This window comes from Chlorocebus sabaeus, chromosome 18 (assembly GCF_047675955.1).
Source record: "Chlorocebus sabaeus isolate Y175 chromosome 18, mChlSab1.0.hap1, whole genome shotgun sequence".
Lineage (NCBI taxonomy): Eukaryota > Metazoa > Chordata > Mammalia > Primates > Cercopithecidae > Chlorocebus > Chlorocebus sabaeus.
The window spans coordinates 33,077,620-33,099,034 of NC_132921.1; the positions used below are offsets into that span (position 1 = coordinate 33,077,620).

The window sequence follows — 21,415 nt, forward strand, 5'->3', positions numbered from 1 at the left end:
AGATGAGCAACTCTGTCCCAGGCACTTCAGCTTCTGTGAGCTTAGGGGTGGGAGAGGAATTAAAACCCATCTGCATGACCATTTGGAAGATACTTTAGCCATCATTTCAAAGTTGTCTTACTATCCAAAGGATGTTGATTTTCAACTTTTGCTTTAATAACTCAGCTACTTCAAAAAACAAATTCATACTGGGATTACTTAGAAGAACATCCTCAGAAAATGGTCAAATGAACCCTTAAAGATTTTGGAGAATTAAAAGTGTTGCCCCTACCTGGGGCTGTGCCTGTAAATTTATTATGTGGTAACTGCACAGCCTCAAGGACAGATGGCAGAGGAACCTTTTCTGATCGGCGTTGTCCAACCAGTTTCCCATGTTTGCTACTAGAAACCTTGCACTGGCTCTTCTTACAGTACTAATATCCCACTTGAAAAAAAAAGACAAAACAAAGCCCATAGCTACATTTGGATTCCCAAAGACAAACTAGTAAAGACAGTTCTTTAGCATGTTGCTGGGGCATTTGTTTACGTAACTTAATAGGGACTATATTAGCCTCATAGTTACAGGATTTTCCCCCGGTGTTGGTTCTGATAAGCTGTCCCAAATAAGCTTTTGGAAGAAACACTCTGAGTAATATTGCCTGCAAGAGTTAAGACTAACCACTACCCCCAGCTCCAAAAAAAAAAAAAAAAAAAAAAAAGGAGCTGCTGAACAGTGTTGAATGAGTCCTGAAACCTAAGGTGTTTTTTATCATACTCAGGGGATGCAGCCGCCTGTTTTATGTTGTTAAAGCGTCTCCCATCATACCCTGCAGCCCTGACAACCACAAAGTGGGGGCCATTTGGCTGCAGAAGTTTGTTACTTGCTGTGTCTGCCAACAGCTGTGTTAGCTGGCTGGGAAGACTGGGGTTGGCTGGTACCTGGGGAAATATGATTGAGGAAGCATTCTTTCACCCCCCTGGGGTATGGAGCTGAGTGTGGGATTGGTCCTTTCCTGCTGTTAATGAAAGATCAGAAACATGGGCCTACCTCCAAAATTGTTTAGGCAAGCAAGAAAAATCCCCCTGATGCCACTTTAATGTATGGCTTAGAATAACAAAGCCAAGTCAGAGACCTGCATTCATGAGTCAAAGAGGGAGACAGAGGGAAGAAAGGAGCCTCAAAAACAACAGGAGGTGTAGCTGGCATGCAAGCTGTTAACCACGGCACTCCCAGACTGTAGTCTTGGCTCAGGTTTTGCATCATAGGTTGTTGCAATGAAGTCACATGTTTTTAGCTGGCATTCATAGGACTGGAGATTTCAGGACCCTCTTGGTGATGATGTCATGCACTCTGTGCTGGTCAGATGGCGTGTTCCATTTCAGAGGGATATTGACTGCGTAGGATGCTCAAAGGATGGCGAGGGGTCTTGGTCGTCTCAGGTGACCTACTGCTCTGTGAGCTGTCTAGATATTGGAGGATGTTAAGGGAAAGCAAAGTTTTGCTCCATGGTAAGGTCTGGTTACTTCACAGCCTGCTATAAAACCTACCAGTAGTTGGCTAATTCAGAGAGTACGGCCTTGTTCCTGGCAGGATGAGGCAAGACCGCTGCCTTCCTAACTGTGACATAGATTGCACCACTTCATTGCACCACGCCAGGCTTTATTTTGTAGAGGTACATACCGGGTTTCTCCTGTTGGGTTGTTTTCAGTTTTATTTTACTTGTATGTCTAGAAAAGTGAAATCTATTTTGATCATTTGCCAAGCTAATTTAAAGGTGCTTATGAAGTCATTGAGTGGTGGACTGCCTCCAGTAATAGCAAATTAGATGCATTTGAAGAGTGTTTTTCCTACATTGTATGTGCTGCCTAAATTGAATTATTTGATTAAACAAGCTCATTTATTCTAGATATTTTAGTCAACTATAAACACATTTATTTAAAAAAAAAAAAAAGAAAACAATTTTAAAGGGAGCCCTTATTTGTGACTGAGGGAATGCAGACTCCTTAACTTGGTCTGCACGGTCCTTCTATTCATTTGATAAGCTTTCAGGTGCTGGCAGTGGCCTGGGTTCTGAGGATGTGACAGTCTGGCGATATAGTCCCTTGGTCCGCGTTGAGGACTCTGGTCCAGACTGAGCATGCAGGTGCGTGAGGAAGCATTGCTGTCCCATGGACTCTGGAGGGATGTGCAGGCCCCGTCAGAACAGGACACCGAGCACGGGGGCACCCCCACTACCCCGTGTGGTACAGGAAGGTTTCCCAGGAGAATGCTGGTCAAGAGCTAATAATGAGAAGAAAGTAACCAGTAAAGAATGGGGACATCAGAGCCTGGCAGAAGGAACAGTGAGATATTCAGGCAGATCCTGGAGGGCAGGAAGAGGCTGGGGAGAGGAACTGGGCCCACCCAGGTCAAGTTAGGGGAGTAAGAAGAGTTCAGTGTTTCCTGAGGACAAAGGAAGAGAAGCCATTCACAAGCTGATTCTCCCTCCCTCCCCAGCCTTGACTTTTCTCAGTGCCCCTGCCGCAACCACACGTTTTGGCAATGTAGAATGCTTCACATTTCCAAACCTGTGCCCTTCCTCCTTCCAGACCTTTAGGCACTTATTCTTTCCACCTAGAATGGCCCTCAGCTGCCTGAGACATTCCACTTGGGCCTAATCCAGATGACCCCCACCTCTTGTGAAGCCTTCATGGACCCTGAGGCTACCTTCTTGTCCTTCTAAATCACCTCATTGTGGTGATTCTCAATCGGGGTGATTTAGCCATTAGGGGCCATATGGCAGTGCCTGGAGATATTCTGGTTTTCACAAATTGAAGGTGGGAGGAGGGTGTGTTGTATTGGCATATAGTGGGTAGAAGCCAGGGATGCTGCTAAACACCCAGTAATGCACAAGAGAGTCCCCTACTCCCCCAAGAAAGAATTTTCCAGCCCAGAATGTTGACAGTGTCAAGGCTGAAAAACTTTGCCTTATAGGAAGCTGCTACAGCCCTTATTGGTATCATTACTGTGTATGCACCTGTCCTGCCAGGCTGGACCCTCTCTGAGTGCAGCTACTATATTAGACTGTTCTTGCATTACTATAAAGAAACATCTTGGCCGAGTGCGCTGGTTCATGCCTGTAATCCCAGCACTTTGGGAGGCCGAGGCAGGCGGATCACGAGGTCAGGAGTTCCATTCCAGCCTGGCCAATATGGTGAAACCCCGTCTCTACTAAAAATTCAAAAAAAAAAAAAAAATTAGCCAAGCATGGTGGTACACACCTGTAATCCCAGCTACTCAGGAGGCTGAGGCAGGAGAATTGCTTGAACCCGGGAGGTGGAGGTTGCCGTAACCCAAGATCACGCCACCGCACTCCAGCCTGGGCGACAGAGGGAGACTCCATCTCAAAAAACAAAAAAAAACAAAACACCTGTGGCTGCATAATTTATAAGTAAATAATGTCTAGTTGACTCAGAGTTCTGTAGTCTGTACAGGGAGTGTAGTGCTGGCATCTGTCCTGATGAGGGCCTCAGGGAACTTCCAGTCATGGCGAAAGGCGAAGGGGGAGCAGGCATCACATGGCGAGAGTGGGAGCAAGAGAGTGTGGGGAGGTGCCACACGATTTTAAACAACCACATCTCGCGTGAACTCAGTGAGAACTCATCCCTCACTGACTTCATGCTAGGGCAATGAAAACTTTGCATCCCCTTAACATCCTCCTAATATCTAGATGGCTCACAGAGCAGTAGGTCACCTGAGAAGACTAAGACCCCTCACCATCCTTTGAGCATCCTACACACAGTCAATATCCCTCTGAAATGGAACATGCCATCTGACCAGCACAGAGTGCATGACATCATCACCAAGTGGATGACATCATCACCAAGAGGGTCCTGAAATCTCCAGTCCTATGAATGCCACCTAAAAACATGTGACTTCATTGCAACAACCTATGATGCAAAACCCGAGCCAAGACTACAGTCTGGGAGTGCCATGGTTAGCGGCATGTATGCCACCTACACCTCCTGTTGTGAACTCAGTGAGGATGAGTTCACCAAGGGGATGGTGCTACAGCATTCACGAGGGATCCGCCCCCATCACCCAGTCACCTCTCACCAGGCCCCACCTCCAACACTAGGAATCACATTTCAACACAAGATTTGGAGGAAATGAATGTCCAAACCATATCAACTACCATGAGTCAATCTGTCTCATTTGGTATCCCCTAGCCCTGGCAAGGCTCCTGGTACAGAGAGGTGTATCAGGAAATGTGTGATGGATGAGTGACAGCCTTGCCCTTTGTCATACTAGGGGCCAGAACGAGGCTTGGTTAGTGGGTGCCTCTACAGATAAAACATTGTCACTCTCGGTCAGTGCTTTTTCTTCTGTACCTTGCCCTCAACGCCAGGTCACATTTTAGCCTCTGAAGACATACAACATCTGTTGCATTAATTATTATAGGCAATAAATATAGGCAATAAATATTATTATTCTTTGGCAAAATAAATTGCCAAAGAATAACAACTTGGTATAATTAGTTTGATGCCTGTGTATTTTTATCAGCTTTATCTGATTTGACCTCCTGTGGGGCAGAAAGCCAGCCGCTTTGCCTGACTCTCCATACTGAGAGTCCCTGACTATGCTTATCATTTACTTGTGGGGTGAGGAGTTCTGCTGGATATAAAACCATAAGACCAGCAGCTCTCAACCTCTACAGCCTCAGAATTACCTGGACGACTTTTGAAAACACGCCTGTCAGAGCCTCCTCGTAACTCGTGGAAGCCCATCCACAGATAAATGGATGAGACAAACTGAGTCTGCTTGAATTGAGGGGAAAGAAAGATTGAAAAACTCCTTGAAATTTGAAGGAGTTCTAGAGTGTTAAGAGTGTTGGTTGGGTACCAGTGGCTCATACCTGTAAACCCAGCCACTTTTAGGAGGCCAAGGTGGGCAGATCTCTTGAGCCCAAGAGTTCAAGACCAGCCTGGCCAAGATGGCAAAACCCCATCTCTACTAAAAATACAAAAATTAGCTGGGCATGTTAGCATGCACCTGTAGTCCTAGCTACTCAGGAGGCTGAGGTGGGAGGATCACCTGAGCCTGGGGAGGTCAAGGCTGCAGTGATCCAAGATCTCACCACAGCACTCCAGCTTGGGTAACAGGGTGACACCTTGTCTCAAAAAAAAGGAGTGTTAACAAAGTGCTTGGAGCTTTTGCAAGCCCTCAGTAGTATTGTATTGTGTATCCTACTTTTCTATATGGGGCCTTAAAGGACAAACCTAATGTAAGGCCACTACACACCCATTAGCAGCTCCCCAGAGTGGCTGAGGCACCTTTAAGTGAGAGTCACTGCCGTCTGACTTCCTGGGGTGGGGAGAGCCAGTGACCTCAATCCTGAGCTCCAGCATGTTGCCATTTTTTCCTCCCCCTTTCTACATGGTGCTAAGGATGGGGAAGCTGCTCCCTTAACTCACCTCTTGGTGCCTTGAGCTTAATTTAAAGCCAGGAGAGGAAGGAAAGATGGCATTTAAGCACTGTAACCAGTACATAATAAATGTACTGGTTACATAAAGTACATAATAAATGTGAAGTGCTTGAACCATGCTGAAACCATTCCCCCCTCACCCTGGTCCATGGAAAAATTGTCTTCCATCAAACTGATCTCCGGTGCCAAAATGTTTGGGGACTGCTGATGTATCAGATAGGTGATTTGAAAATATTTTTTCCCATTCTGTGGGTTGCCCTTTCACTTTCTTGATGGTTTGAAGCATAAAAACTTTAAATTTTAATGAAGTTCAACTTATTTTTAATTTGGTTGCTTGTGCTTTTGGCATTGTATTTAAGAAAACACTGCCTAATCCAAAGGTCACAAAGATTTGTTACTATGTTTTCTTCTGAGAGTTTTATAGTTTTAGCCCTTACGCTTAAGTCTTTAATGCATTTTGAGTTAATTTTTATATATTACAAGGTAGTGGTCCAGCTTCATTTTTTTCCATGTAGATATCCATTTGTTTCAACACCTTTGATTAAGACTATTCTTTTCCTCATTGAATTGTTTTGGCACCCTTGTCAAAAATCAATTGACTGTCAATGTGAAAGTCAATTCTGTTTCACTGATCAGTATGTCTGTCTTTATGCCAGTATCACACTGTCTTTATTCCTTTGTCTTCTAGTAAGTTTTAAAATTTAGAAGTGTGATTATTCCAGCTTTGTTCATTTTCTTCAAGATCCTTTGGGTATTCTGGATCCCTAGATACATATGAATTTAAGGACTGGCTCATGAATTTCTGCAAAGAAGCCATGCAGGATCTTTGTGAGGATTACATTGAATCTGTAGATGAATTTGAGGAGTATTGCCATCTTAAAAAGTGTTTTGATCCATTATCTCAAGATGTCTTCCCATCTATTAAGATCTTTAATTTCTTTCAATAATGTTTTTTCATTTTATACTTGTTAAATTTATTCCTAAATATTCCATTATAGTGGAATAGTTTTCTTAATTTATTTTTGATTGTTCATTGCAAATATATAGAAATACAATTGAGTTTTGTATATTGAAGTTGGACCCTGCAACCTGAACTCATTTATTTTAATAGTTTTTAAGTGAATTTCTTAGTATTTTCTATATACAAGATTGTGTCATCTGCAGAGAGAGGTAGTTTTACTTCTTCCTTTTCATTCTGGATGCTTTTTGTCTTTCTTGCCTATTGCCCTGGCTAGAACCTTCAATACAATGCTGAATAGAAGTGGCAAGAGCAGACACCCTTGACTTCCTGATCTTAGGGGAAACACATTCAGTCTTTCACCATAAAGTGTGGTATTAGCTGTGGGATTTTTTATCAGGTTGAGGATGTTCACTTCTATTTATACTTTGAATGTTTTTATCATAACCATTTGCTAGTATTTAGTTGAGGATTTTTGAATCTATGTTCATAAGAGATACTGGGCTGTTGTTTTGGTTTTTTGTGACGTCTTTGGTTTTGGTTCAGAGTAACACTGGCTTCATAGAATGGAATTGGGAAGTGTTCCTTCTAATTTCTGGAGTAATTTGTAAAGAGTAGATACTGTTTAAATTTTTGGTAAGTGCTGGAATGGTTTTAAAGTGTGTATTTCCATTTAATGCCCAGTAAGAGTAATGTGGAACCATCGACATATATTAATCAACTGCTCTATGCAATGACTTCTGCCTGGTACTTCACATGCGTCATCTCAGTAAATGATGAAAAACTCTGTGAAGTGGGTTTCCTCTTCTTTTTTTTTTTTTGAGATGAAGTCTTGATCTGTTGCCAGGCTGGAGTGCTGTGGCACGATCTTGGCTCACTGCAACCTCCGACTCCCTGGTTCAAGTGATTCTCCTGCCTCAGCCTCCCAAGTAGCTGGGATTACAGGCATGCACCACCACGCCCAGCTAATTTTTGTATTTTTAGTAGAGATGGGGTTTCAGCATGTTGGCCAGGATCCTCTCGATCTCCTGACCTCATGATCTGCCCACCTCGGCCTCCCAAAGTGCTGGGATTGCAGGCGTGAGCCACTGTACCCAGCCGGGTTTACATTTTATAGAGGGGGAAACAGGTGTATAGAGCCCAGGATCTGTGCGGCCGTGAAATTTGTTGTCTTTGCCATATACCACACTTAGGATGTGATCACGAGAGATCATTCTGTGGGGAATGGTGATGGATCAGCCAGCCATAGGGGAAGGGAGATCTCAGGTCTGGAAGCCTGAATTTTGAGGGGGCACTGGCGTGTGTTCCTCATTCTCTCCCTGCCTGTTTTTTGCAATGCTCAACTATGCCCTCATCCATGTTACAAAGGCAGGGATGTGATTTTAGTAGGGAAAATTACTTGACTGCAGAATGAATCTTTGGGGGATCTAAGCACAAAGGTGAATCAATTGCAGTTTAGCCCCCATGTTATAAAAAACCCTTTCCCATCCTCCTGTATACCAACTAATGATTTCAAATTCTCTTAGAACACAGCTGAACTGTTGCTTTTTAAAAACCCATACAAATAGTTGCTCTAATAATAAATAGCAAAAACATTTTTAAAAAACTTTCTTCACACACATTTGTTGTTTGTTTTTATTGTACTTTAAGTTCTAAGGTACATGTGCACAACATGCAGGTTTGTTACATACGTATACATGTGCCATGTTGGTGTGCTGCACCCATTAACTCCACATTTACATTAGGTATATCTCCTAATGCTATCCTTCTCCCCTCCCCACAATCCACAACAGGCCCCAGTGTGTGATGTTCCCCTTCCTGTGTCCAAGTGTTCTCATTGTTCAGTTCCCACCTATGAGTGAGAACATGCAGTGTTTGGTTTTCTGTTCTTGTGACAGTTTGCTAAGAATGATTGTTTCCAGCTTCATCCATGTCCCTACAAAGGACACGAACTCATCCTTTTTTATGACTGCATAGTATTCCATGGTGTATATGTGCCACATTTTCTTAATCCAGTCTATCATTGATGGACATTTGGGTTGGTTCCAAGTCTTTGTTGTTGCAAATAGTGCCACAATAAACATACATGTGCATGTGTCTTTATAGCAGCATGATTTGTAATCCTTCGGGTATATACCCAGTAATGGGATGGCTGGGTCAAATGGTATTTCTAGTTCTAGATCCCTGAGGAATTGCCACACTATATTCCACAATGGTTGAACTAGTTTACAGTCCCACCAACGGTGTAAAAGTGTTCCTATTTCTCCACATCCTCTCCAACACCTGTTGTTTCCTGACTTTTTAATGATTGCCATTCTAACTGGTGTGAGATGGTATCTCACTGTGGTTTTGATTTGCATTTCTCTGATGGCCAGTGATGATGAGCATTTTTTCATGTGTTTGTTGGCTGCATAAATGTCTTCTTTTGAGAATGTCTGTACATGTCCTTCACCTACTTTTAATGAGGTTGTTTTTTTTTTTTTCTTGTAAATTTGTTTGGGTTCTTTGTAGATTCTGGATGTTAGCCCTTTGTGAGATGAGTAGATTGCAAAAATTTTCTCCCATTCTGTAGGTTGCCTGTTCACTCTGATGGTAGTTTCTTTTGCTGTGCAGAGGCTCTTTAGTTTAATTAGATCCCATTTGTCAATTTTGGCTTTTTTGCCTTTGCTTTTGGTGTTTTAGACATGAAGTCCTTGCCGATGCCTATGCCCTGAATGGTATTGTCTAGGTTTTCTTCTAGGGTTTTTTGGTTTTACGTCTAACATTTAAGTCTTTAATCCATCTTAAATTAATTTTTGTATAAGGTGTAAGGAAGGGATCCAGTTTCAACTTTCTAGATATGGCTAGCCAGTTTTCCCAGCACCATTTATTAAATAGGGAATCCTTTCCCCATTTCTTGTTTTTGTCATGTTTGTCAAAGATCAGATGGTTGTAGATGTGTGGTATTATTTCTGAGGGCTCTGTTCTGTTCCATTGGTCTATAGAGGTTTTGGTACCAGTACCATGCTGTTTTGGTTACTGTAGCTTTGTAGTATAGTTTGAAGTCAGGTAGCATGATGCCTCCAGCTTTGTTCTTTTGGCTTAGGATTGTCTTGGCAATGCAGACTCTTTTTTTATTCCATATGAACATTAAAGTACTTTTTTCCAATTCTGTGAAGAAAGTCATTGGTAGCTAATGGGGATGGCATTGAATCTATAAATTAACTTTGGGCAGTATGGCCATTTTCACGATATTGATTCTTCCTATCCATGAGTATGGAATGTTCTTCTATTTGTTTGTGTCCTCTTTTAGTTTGTTGAGCAGTGGTTTATAGTTCTCCTTGAAGAGGTCCTTCACATCCCTTGTAAGTTGGATTCCTAGGTATTTTATTCTCTTTGAAGCTATTGTGAATGGGAGTTCACTCATGATTTGGCTCTCTGTTTGTCTGTTATTGGTGTATAAGAATGCTTGTGATTTTTGCAGATTGATTTTGTATCCTGAGACTTTGCTGAAGTTGCTTATCAGCTTAAGGAGATTTTGGGCTGAGATGATGGGGTTTTCTAGATATACAATCATGTCATCTGCAAACAGGGACAATTTGACTTCTTCTTTTCCTAACTGAATACCCTTGATTTCTTTCTCTTGCCTGATTGCCCTGGCCAGAACTTCCAACACTATGTTGAATAGGAGTGGTGAGAGAGGGCATCCCTGTCTTGTGCCAGTTTTCAAAGGGAATGCTTCCAGTTTTTGCCCATTCAGTATGATACTGGCTGTGGGTTTGTCATACATAGCTCTTATTATTTTGAGATACGTTCCATCAATACCGAATTTATTGAGAGTTTTTAGCTTGAAGGGCTGTTGAATTTTGTCAAAGGCCTTTTCTGCATCTATTGAGGTAATCATGTGGTTTTTGTCTTTGGTTCTGTTTATATGCTGGAATATATTTATTGATTTCCATATGTTGAACCAGTCTTGCATCCCAGGTATGAAGCCCACTTGATCATGGTGGATAAGCTTTTTGATGTGCTACTGAATTCGGTTTGCCAGTATTTTATTGAGGATTTTTGCATCAATGTTCATCAGGGATATTGGTCTAAAATTCTCTTTTGTGTGTGTGTGTCTTTGCCAGGCTTTGGTATCAGGATGATGCTGGCCTCATAAAATGAGTTAGGGAGGATTCCCTCTTTTTCTATTGATTGGAATAGTTTCAGAAGGAATGGTACCAGCTCCTCCTTGTACCTCTGGTAGAATTCAGCTGTGAATTCGTCTGGTCCTGGACTTTTTTTGGTTGGTAGGCTATTAATTATTGCCTCAATTTCAGAGCCTGCTATTGGTCTATTCAGGGATTCAACTTCTTCCTGGTTTAGTTTTGGGAGTGTGTATGTGTCCAGGAATGTATCCATTTCTTCTAGATTCTAGTTTATTTGCATAGAGGTGTTTATAGTATTCTCTGATGGTAGTTTGTATTTCTGTGGGGTTGGTGGTGTTATCCCCTTTATCATTTTTTATTGTGTCTGTTTGATTCTTCTTTCTTTTCTTCTTTATTAGTCTTTCTAGTGATCTATCAATTTTGTTCCTCTTTTCAGAAAACCAGCTCTTGGATTCATTGATTTTTTTAAGGGTTTTTTGTGTCTCTATCTCCTTCAGTTCTGCTCTGATTTTAGTTATTTCTTGCCTTCTGCTAGCTTTTGAATGTGTTTGCTCTCGCTTCTCTAGTTTCTTTTAATTGTGATGTTAGGGTGTCAATTTTAGATCTTTCCTGCTTTCTCTTGTGAGCATTTAGTGCTATAAATTTAGTGCTATAAATTTCCCTCTACACACTGCTTTAAATGTGTCCCAGAGACTCTGGTATGTTGTGTCTTTGTTCTCATTGGTTTCAAAGAACATCTTTATTTCTGCCTTCATTTCGTTATGTACCCAGGAGTCATTCAGGAGCAGATTGTTCAGTTTCCATGTAGTTGAATGGTTTTAATTGAGTTTCTTAATCCTGAGTTCTAGTTTGATTGCACTGTGGTCTGAGAGACAGTTTGTTAAAATTTCTGTTCTTTTACATTTGCTGAGGAGTGCTTTACTTCCAGCTATGTGGTCAATTTTGGAATAAGTGTGATGTGGTGCTGAGAAGAATGTATATTCTGTTGATTTGGGGTGGAGAGTTCTGTAAATGTCTATTAGGTCTGCTTGGTGCAGAGCTGAGTTCAGTTCTTGGATATCCTTGCTGACTTTTTGTCTCGTTGATCTGTCTAATGTTGACAGTGGGGTGTTAAAGTCTCCCATTATTATTGCGTGGGAGTCTAAGTCTCTTTGTAGGTCTCTAAGGACTTGCTTTATGAATCTGGGTGCTCCTTTATTGGGTGTGTATATATTTAGGATCGTTAGCTCTTCTTGTTGAATTGATCCCTTTACTATTATGTAGTGGCCTTCTTTGTCTCTTTTGATCTTTGATGGTTTAAAGTCTGTTTTATCAGAGACTAGGATTGCAACCCCTGCCTTTTCTTGTTCTCCATTTGCTTGATAGATCTTCCACTATACTTTATTTTGAGCCTATGTGTGTGTCTGCACCTGAGACGGGTCTCCTGAATACAGCACACTGATGGGTCTTGACTCTTTATCCAATTTGCCAGTCGTGTCTTTTAATTGGAGCATATAGCCCATTTACATTTAAGGCTAATATTGTTATGTGTGAACTTGATCCTGTCGTTATGATGTTAGCTGGTTATTTTGCTCATTAGTTGATTCAGTTTCTTCCTGGCATCAATGGTCTTTACAATTTGGCATGTTTTTGCAATGGCTGGTACCAGTTGTTCCTTTCCATGTTTAGTGCTTCCTTCAGGAGCTCTTGTAGGGCAGGCCTGGTGGTGACAAAATCTCCCAGCATTTGCTTGTCTGTAAAGGATTTTATTTCTCCTTCACTTATGAAGCTTAGTTTGGCTGGATATGAAATTCTGGGTTGCAAATTCTTTTCTTTAAGAATGTTGAGTATTGTCCCCCACTCTCTTCTGGCTTGTAGAGTTTCTGCCAAGAGATCAGCTGTTTGTCTGATGGACCTCCCTTTGTGGGTAACCCGACCTTTCTCTCTGGCTGCCCTTAACATTTTTTCCTTCATTTCAACTTTGGTGAATCTGACAATTATGTGTCTTGGAGTTGCTCTTCTCAAGGAGTATCTTTGTGGCGTTCTCTGTATTTCCTGAATTTGAATATTGTCCTGCCTTACTAGGTTGGGGAAGTTCTCCCAGATAACATCCTGCAGAGTGTTTTCCAACTTGGTTCCATTCTCCCCATCACTTTCAGGTACACCAGTCAGACATAGATTTGGTCTTTTCACATAGTCCCATGTTTCTTGGAGGCTTTGTTCATTTCTTTTTGCTCTTTTTTCTCTGAACTTCTCTTCTCGCTTCATTTCATTCATTTGATCTTGAATCACTGATACCCTTTCTTCCAGTTGATCGAATCGGCTACTGAAGCTTGTGCATTTGTCACGTAGTTCTTGTGCCATGGTTTTCAACTCCATCAGGTCATTTAAGGATGTCTCTACACTGCTTATTCTAGTTAGCCATTTGTGTGATCTTTTTTCAAGGTTTTTAGTTTCTTTGCAATGGGTTTGAACTTCCTCCTTTAGCTTGGAGAAGTTTGATCATCTGAAGCCTTGTTCTCTCAATTTGTCAAAGTCATTCTCCATCAGCTTTGTTCCATTACTGGTGAGGAGCTGTGTTCCTTTGGAGGAGAAGAGGCACTCTGATTTTTAGAATTTTCAGCTTTTCTGCTCTGTTTTTTCCCCATATTTGTGGTTTTATCTACCTTTGGTCTTTTATGATGGTGACATACAGATGTGGCTTTTGTGTGGATGTCCTTTCTGTTTATTAGTTTTCCTTCTAGCAGTCAGGACCCTCAGCTGCAGGTCTGTTGGAGTTTGTTGGAGGTCCACTCTAGACCGTTTGCCTGGGTATCAGTGGCGGAGGCTGCAGAACAGCAAATATTGCTGAACAGCAATTGCTGTTGCCTGATCATTCCTTTGGAAGCTTTGTCTCAGAGGGGTACCCAGCCGTGTGAGGTGTCAGTCTGCCCCTACTGGGGGGTGCCTCCCAGTTAGGCTACTCGGGGGTCAGGGACCTGCTTTAGGAGGCAGTCTGTCCGTTCTCAGCTCTCAAACTCCGTGCTGAGAGAACCACTACTCTCTTCAAAGCTGTCAGACAGGGACATTTAAACCTGCAGAGGTTTCTGCTGCCTTTTGTTCAGCTATGCCCTGCCCCCAGAGGTGGGGTCTACAGAGGCAGGCAGGCCTCCTTGAGCTGTGGTGGGCTCTACCCAGTTCGAGCTTCCCAGCCGCTTTGTTTATCTACTCAAGCCTCAGCAATGGTGGGCGCCCCTCCCTCAGCCTTGCTGCCACCTTGCAGTTCAATCTCAGACTTCTGTGCTAGCAATGAGGGAGGCTCCGTGGGTGTGGGACCCTCTGAGCCAGGCGCAGGATATAATCTCCTGGTGTGCCAGTTGCTAAAACCATTGGAAAAGAGCAGTATTAGGGTGGGAGTGACCCAATTTTCTAGTTGCCATCTGTCACCGCTTCCCTTGGCTAGGAAAGGGAATTCCCTGACCTCTTGCTCTTGCTGGGTGAGGTGATGCCTTGCCCTGCTTTGGCTCACGCTCAGTGAGCTGCACCCACTGTCCTGCCCCCACTGTCTGACAAGCCCCAGTGAGATGAACCTGGTACCTCAGTTGGAAATGCAGAAATCACCTGTCTTCTGCATTGCTCAGCTGGGAGCTGTAGACTAGAGCTGTTCCTATTCAGCCATCTTGGATCTGCCCCCCCCCCTTTTTTTTTTTTCTTCAGACAGAGTCTCGCTGTCTCCCAGGCTGGAGTGCAGTGGCACGATCTCGGCTCACTGCAACCTCTGCCTCTCAGGTTCACGCCATTCTCCTGCCTCAGCCTCCCGAGTAGCTGCGACTATAGGTGCCTACCACTACACCCAACTAATTTTTTGTATTTTTAGTAGAGATGGGGTTTCACTGTGTTAGCCAGGATGGTCTCAATCTCCTGACCTCGTGATCCACCCACCTCGGCCTCCCGAAGTGCTGGGGTTGCAGGCATGAGCCACCATGCCTGGCATCTTCACAGTTTTAATTCTTACTCCTCTTTGAGTAGACTACAAGTTTTCTTTAATTAGTATTTTTTCTTTTATACCTTTTTTTTTTCTAGTAATAATCACCTTATTTTGGTTTTGTCAACATCATCAGAAGTCCAACACTAGATTAGACAGTTGAATGTCAATAGCAAGTCATCTCTTTTCCAGAATTTGTACTTTGCTGGGCCAGTAAGACAGGTAAAGCAAGTGGGATGAAGACCAGAGATAATTTGTTCATTGTGAGCTTTTGGCCTTCCTAAGACCAGATTGAGAGCTCAAAAATTTAGCAAGAAAGGCAAACAAATACAAAAACATGAAAGCTGACATGGAACCAGTCCCTGTTGGACTTAACAAAAGGGGATGAATGCGGGAATAAAGACAAAGGCAAAAGAGTATGTTTGGAAGAAGGAGTCCAGGGGCTCCTTGCTTCCAGTAAACAAGGGCCTGAGGTTTTAGCTCCCTTCATATTTATTGAGTAAAAGAGATAGGGAGAAGGGGGTGATTGTCAGTCAGCAGCTTGACTCAGTGCAGACTTGCATAACTGCATTCTCTGAACAGTAGTCTCCAGATGTTCTAGTAGATAACCTCAAGGAGCACAGTGCCAGGGAGTGATTGCACTCAGCAAACCTTCTGGTGGCAGGTGTAGATGTGTTTGCCCACATCCTGCATTCATGATACACAGTTTGCTGTTTGATTATATAGCCTCAGTGGATTGCTGACTTGGTCACGATCCACAGGCCTTCAGCTCTCTTCAGAAAGCCTGTTATCTTTGTAAGTTCCTCAGCAAGGCATGTGAGCTTGGGGTAGAATTTTCATGTTTTGTTGGACATTAGATGACCTTAAATAGTGCTGAGCTCATCTGTCTTGTTTTAATGGGATTTTTCTTTTAGTACACATTTTTCCTTGAAAACAAAAGAAGCTTTACCCAAATCAATTTTCTTAAACAAAAAGAGCATTTACACATATCCAGTTAAAACTCAAATCCCAAGAGAAGCCTCTCCTCTTCCCAGCATCATGAGACATTTTTCCCCTGTTGCTCTCTTCCAGCGAGTTGCAGACCTGGAGCAAGAAAACGCTCTCTTGAAAGATGAGAAAGAACAGCTCAACAACCAAATCCTGTGCCAGTCTAAAGGTAAGTACCAAAGCACTTGAGTTTTATTTGGGGTTTTAATCTCTTCCCCCAAAGACTCCTAGCAAGCATGCAGTTAGACTGGAGGCTACAGTGGGGAAAGGATCTTAATAGAGGAAGATGAAGAAAGAATAATGACCTTTAAGATCCTGCTATAACATTTGGCCTCAAGAATCTAAAGAGGTGAGACATGTGTAATGGGCAACATAGTAAACAAGACTTGGAGTCAGGGAGGCCCGCACTCGAAGCATGATTCTGCCATGTGCCTCTGTGTGGCCTTGAACAGGCCTTCAGTTTGCTCCTCTGCTCCGCGGACATAAAGGTCCAGACATCAGGGGGCTCATGGAAGGAATGAGGAAGAGGCAGCCCGTGAAGTGTTTAGGAGGGTGGGTGACTCGCAGTGAGCGCTCGGGAGCTGCCCTCATCACTGGGTTTCACATTTGTCTTTCGTGTCCATCCACGCATCATGGTTTCTTCTAACCCCTGGGTCATCTGTTAGTGTTTACTGAAGAAAGCGTCTTGAATCAAATCCCAGGTCAGCCCCTCTCAAGTGCCCACCAGCTCCTGGGCTGCCATCAGTCCCCATGTGCCACTCGGCTGTGGAGGAGCAGGGGGAGTCCACAGACCCCAGTTTCTGCCCCAACTCACCGTGATTTAGAGCAAATCCGCTTCTCCCATCCTCAGGTTCCTCATGTCACAAGAGGATGGAGCCACATGACCTCACAGTCCCACCCAATATCACATCTTTTTGAAAACATGAACTGTTTTTAAATGTCCTTTTAAAACACTTCTGTCCGTTAATGTGAATGATAAGTTTTGGCAGGGGAGTGCCCTTCTCTATTTGCCTTCCCTCCTTTCACCCCAGTCTCCTTTGATCTCCCTGCACTCCCAAGAACTGAAAGATCAGGACTAGGAAAGCAGTGTGAATAAGCCGTCGTTCTTCCAGGAATGCTGCCAGCATTTGCTGTGACAGTTGGCAGAAGAGAGGCTGGGGCATCAACTGAGGGAATTCTCACCTACGCTGCCAACTTCTGTCTCCCCATTCCCTGAGAGCAGAGTCTTTCTCTCCCTCTCTGAAGACTAAGCCAGAGTAAGGAGACTCACCTTTGCTCTGCAGTAGGTGAGGAGCCTAATAGATTCATCAGGAGCCTCTGATGAGCTCGTCATGGGCAGCCTCTTAACAAGAGATTAATCAGAAAGCATGAGTCAATACATGTGAGGGAATCCATCCAGAAAAACTGCAGCTTAGCATGTTGCTTTCCAGATGAATTTGCCCAGAACTCTGTGAAGGAAAATCTCCTCATGAAGAAAGAACTGGAGGAGGAGCGATCCCGGTACCAGAACCTTGTGAAGGAATATTCACAGTTGGAGCAGAGATACGACAACCTTCGGGATGAGATGACCATCATAAAGGCAAGGGGGGGTGCCTCTGCTGTGCCATGGCACGGGTCCCCGGCTCCTGTCCAGCTTCTGACCCCATGATCTCAGGCACTGCTTTCTGATATGTGATGCTCAGTCTATGTGTTGTATGTGCAGCGCTTGCCATTACTGCAGAGAGGCAAAAGTAGCTGGGCTGGGTGATTCATTCCTACTGACAGACAGCTCCTTTTCCAACTTTGGGGTCATGAAGATCTCAGTTATGAGTTTAAGGAACATTCCACCCAAGCATGTTATCTTTCCTGGTTCCTATTATGGGACGATTTCCTGTGTTTAGACAGTAATGGGGTGTGGGAATTCTCAGCTTCATTAGTGTGTGTGTGGCAGAGAGACCCACAGGGCCTAATTGTGTCTCCTAACCTGATGAGATGCAGTATACATAGAGACACTTTTTATGATATTTTAGGATCTGTCATTCTTTTTTAACCCATGTAAACATTTCCTCCAGAAATGAGTATTCAAACAAGATGGAGTAAGTTAATTGCATAGAAGCCAGGAAGAAAAGCTGAATAGGAGCATCCATAGAAGTCTAAAATTGTCCTACCAAGCTCAGTTTTCACACAGCCAAATCAGATGCAGAAATAAAAAGTATTTTTAAATGAACGGTATAAATGGTAAACTATTTTTAATATGCTACTATTTTCATAAACAAAATTTGGGAAGTGCAGATTGAAGGGAGGGGCCATTCTGGGCAGGTGTGGAACATTCTTTTCAAGAGAGAAGTGGGTAATGTGACTGCCTTTATGCATTTCACAAGCAAGACTGGGAGTGAAAGGTTTTTCTAGGACTTCTCAGAGAAATTGACCCAAATGTTAGGAATTTGCATTTCATTAAGAGACGAAAAAGTGGATGACTACAGTAAGAACTGTAGGTGACATGTTTCATAGGACTAGCTCTATTTAGCCATCATTCCAAGAAGCAATGATACCTATTCTTGTTTACAAATTAGGCAGAAGGATAACTCTAGGGCCTGCCACCATGAGAAATAAGTTCTCAAGAACATTAGTTCCTAATGAGCTGTCACATTTTTCTTGTTGAACAGCAAACTCCAGGTCATAGGCGGAACCCATCAAACCAAAGTAGCTTAGAATCTGACTCCAATTACCCTTCCATCTCCACATCTGACATCGGAGACACTGAGGATGCCCTCCAGCAGGTGGAGGTGAGTGATGCAGGCTCTTGGGTACTGCCCTTCTCCAGAGGGAGTGTGTGTTTTTTCTCTGTGGAACTGTCCAAGAGAGATTTACTCTTCTGCTGGTGGTGACCAGAGTGCCCAGGGGCTAATTCTCAAGAGAGGATCACTTGGACTGCAGTGGATTTAGAGACAGTTCTCTGGAGTTAACACTTAACTGTGCAAAGCAATACATTATTGTTTACCTTACACCCTATCCAGAAAGGAAAGAGGAAGATGGATCTCTGATTCCTCTTGAAAAACCAAGAAACTGATGCAGAGAGGTGAAATAGGTGGTTTAAGAAGGAACAGCTAAGTCATTAAAGTAGATACAACTTATCCCCACTTAATATCATAGTGCATATAGCAATATCAATAAATACACAAGAAAATTGCCACCTCACTTAGAAGCTGGATAAAACTCAGAACGACAAAAAATATTTGGAATGAACATATGCTGGGTGACCGTATCTTTGTTGGTAATAGCCTCTGAGAGTCAGTCACTAAATGTACCACACAGCGAACTATCTAGTCTGTGTGTAATTTTGTCAAAGGTACAAAAGATACAATTTTTCCTCTGGCATTTGAAAAGAAAATCACAGGCACATGTGCGCGCCACACACACAACCTTATAAAGCATGTGGAAATAACATGGAGGAAAGACAGAATAAAAACAAATGGGTTTGGAGCAGGTCTTTGTGCAGGATCTGCTGGTCATTGCTAGAGAAACAGTGGTGACCGAGCCAGAGAAGTCCCTGCCCTCATCTGACAGACAGCTAGACAACGAGCCATTAGGGAAGAAACATGTGATATGATTGCAGGTCCTGCTAAGTGCTATAAAGAAAAATAAGAGACCATGAGCAATAGAGAATGCTGGAGCAGGGGGTGGAGGGAGAGAAGGAGGTCCTATCTGAAGGTCTCCTATCTGTTGTGTAGTTCTGCATGGCTTGCCGCCTGCTGTACACACTTAGTAAGCCTTGCCTAAGTGCTGGCTTGAGACGCTTGGCTTTGCATTGCAGTTTTCTAAGTCTAGGCCCCTGGAGGCTTCAGTCAGCCTCAACTCCAGGCATATCACCCTGGTGTTTGTATGTGTGACTGTCTATATGTAGACATAAGCATTGTCATCACTGGGTTTCTGTTCTTCAAGGAAGTCAAGACTGGTCCAGTGCTGGTCAAACATGAAGCACTGGTGGAACCAGTGCTCATTAAATCCTGGTGGAACCAAATTATATTGTCTCACATGTACATACATGTGCTTAAAAATCCACGTGGATGTGCTTATACACATTCCCCATTCACAGGCAGATGCACGTGTTTGTACACCCCTGTCCCCATGCATTAGAGTCCTGGAGGGCAAACTCAGGCATAAATCCAAAAGGAACAAAATCTGGGAAATAAATGCTTTAAGATCTGTTGGATAAGTAGGTTCCAGGGCAGAGCAAGCATTGATTCCATTTCAAGATGCAATCAAGTGATGGCTGACGGCACATTGCAGTGATTGGTAACCACGTTGAATCTTCGTTAGAAAGTGCTATGTCCCAAGTTCTATAGTTTCTCTGGCATGGGACCATTTTCCAGAAGAGAGCTCTTTCAACTTCCAAAGAAAGTGCCTGTGTTTTTATCCATTTGTTCTTGGAATATATGATTGGTCATTTTAAGTGGCTCACACAGGAGGAATATAAATGGCTGAGACTCAGATGTTATCTGGACAGAAAATGAGCCTGGAGCACCAACTGTGATATGAGAAATGTTAGTTGGTTGTCATTGGCTCTGTATTTGAGATGCAAATTGATGTTTGGGAGGAGAGAGGAGACAGATGGCTGATAGAGAGGGAGACAGTGAAGCGCTGTGCGTTCCCTAAGGCATGTATTTAGGAAAACCTCTTTTCTGCGCCTGTCTTCCTTTGAAGGAAATCGGCCTGGAGAAGGCAGCCATGGACATGACGGTCTTCCTGAAGCTGCAGAAGAGAGTACGGGAGCTGGAGCAGGAGAGGAAGAAGCTGCAAGTGCAGCTGGAGAAGAGAGAACAGCAGGACAGCAAGAAAGTCCAGGTACGTGAAGGGGCTGCAGTGCTCTTATGGTGCTTGGATGAGAGAACAATCCAGCTCGTGTTCCCAGGGCTCATGTGGCATGTGTGACCACATGGGATCATGCTCCTGCTAAGTCTCAGAGGGCTCCTCCTTATTGCATTGGAGTCATGCTGAGTCTTCTCTGAGTGCCCCTACACCACCCAGCTGAACAGGAGTAAGCTCCCTCGTGCCCCGGGTTTCCACTGGTGAAGCTAGGGGGAAGTCTGTGGCATCATCACCTACTTGCAAAGAGAGGAGCTCCCTGCCAGGAGGACCAGGCTGTGTAATAAGTGTGTAAATACAGCAGAAGTCAGATGTTCACAGAGATAACCTATCGCCCTTTCATACCTGGGATCTGGCATGGGCTTGGGTTTAGCCTTTTTGGGTCAGAGGCAGACCGAGTATGTGTCACTCACCCTCCTCTCCCATGGCTGCACCCTTGCCTCAGTCCAGATTATCAGCAGCCTCTTGGGTCTAGAAAGGATATTGTTTGAAATCTTAGTAGCCCCAAAAATAATCGTTCCATCTCAAGGAACTATTGGGCACCCACGCTGCATTCAGAACTATGCCAGTGCCAGGCATGTAGTAGGTACACAAAATGTTCATTAAAGGACAGCAGATAACAATGTAAGAGAAATCCCCAGGATTTCTCTTGAGGATTGAGGAATTTAAATGTTATGAGGAATTTAGATGTTATGTCTGGGAGAACCGGACATAACACATGTGAAAAGTAAAAAATAACTGTGGTAGCACTTAAATAAATGCAAGTTGAGTGTGAACAGGTTGGTGCCATAGGAGTAGAGAATCCATTGAATATAGCAGTGCTAAGGAGGAAAGAACCATTTATTTCTCTGGAGATAGAAGGACCACTTCTAAAGGGTACAAGGCCAATTCTGCCATGGGTTATATCATCAGCTGACCTCATAGTGAGCTTGAAAAAGGCCTTTCGTGTGTTCTCAGGCCTGAATTATTAATTGTGGAGTTTGACACCTACCCCATGTTCTCAGTCCCCATCCCTTACCTCACTTCTGTGCCCAGTCATTTTTTGCAACACCTGTGTTCCCTTTGCAATCAATTGTGATACAGATTCTGATCTATATTGCTAGCAAAT

General features: G+C 43.3%; 1 protein-coding gene across 3 annotated transcripts in view; it reads left to right on the forward strand.

Annotated features, from left to right (window-relative positions):
• Positions 1-21,415, forward strand: part of MYO5B (myosin VB) — a 381,273-nt gene that overhangs the window by 311,263 nt on the left and 48,595 nt on the right. For all 3 annotated transcript variants that reach the window (XM_007974050.3, XM_073006323.1, XM_037982326.2), the window contains 4 exons: positions 15,547-15,631; positions 16,893-17,041; positions 18,108-18,227; positions 20,146-20,286. In XM_007974050.3, coding sequence (XP_007972241.3) covers positions 15,547-15,631; positions 16,893-17,041; positions 18,108-18,227; positions 20,146-20,286 — 495 coding nt within the window. The remainder of the gene's footprint in view (positions 1-15,546; positions 15,632-16,892; positions 17,042-18,107; positions 18,228-20,145; positions 20,287-21,415) is intronic.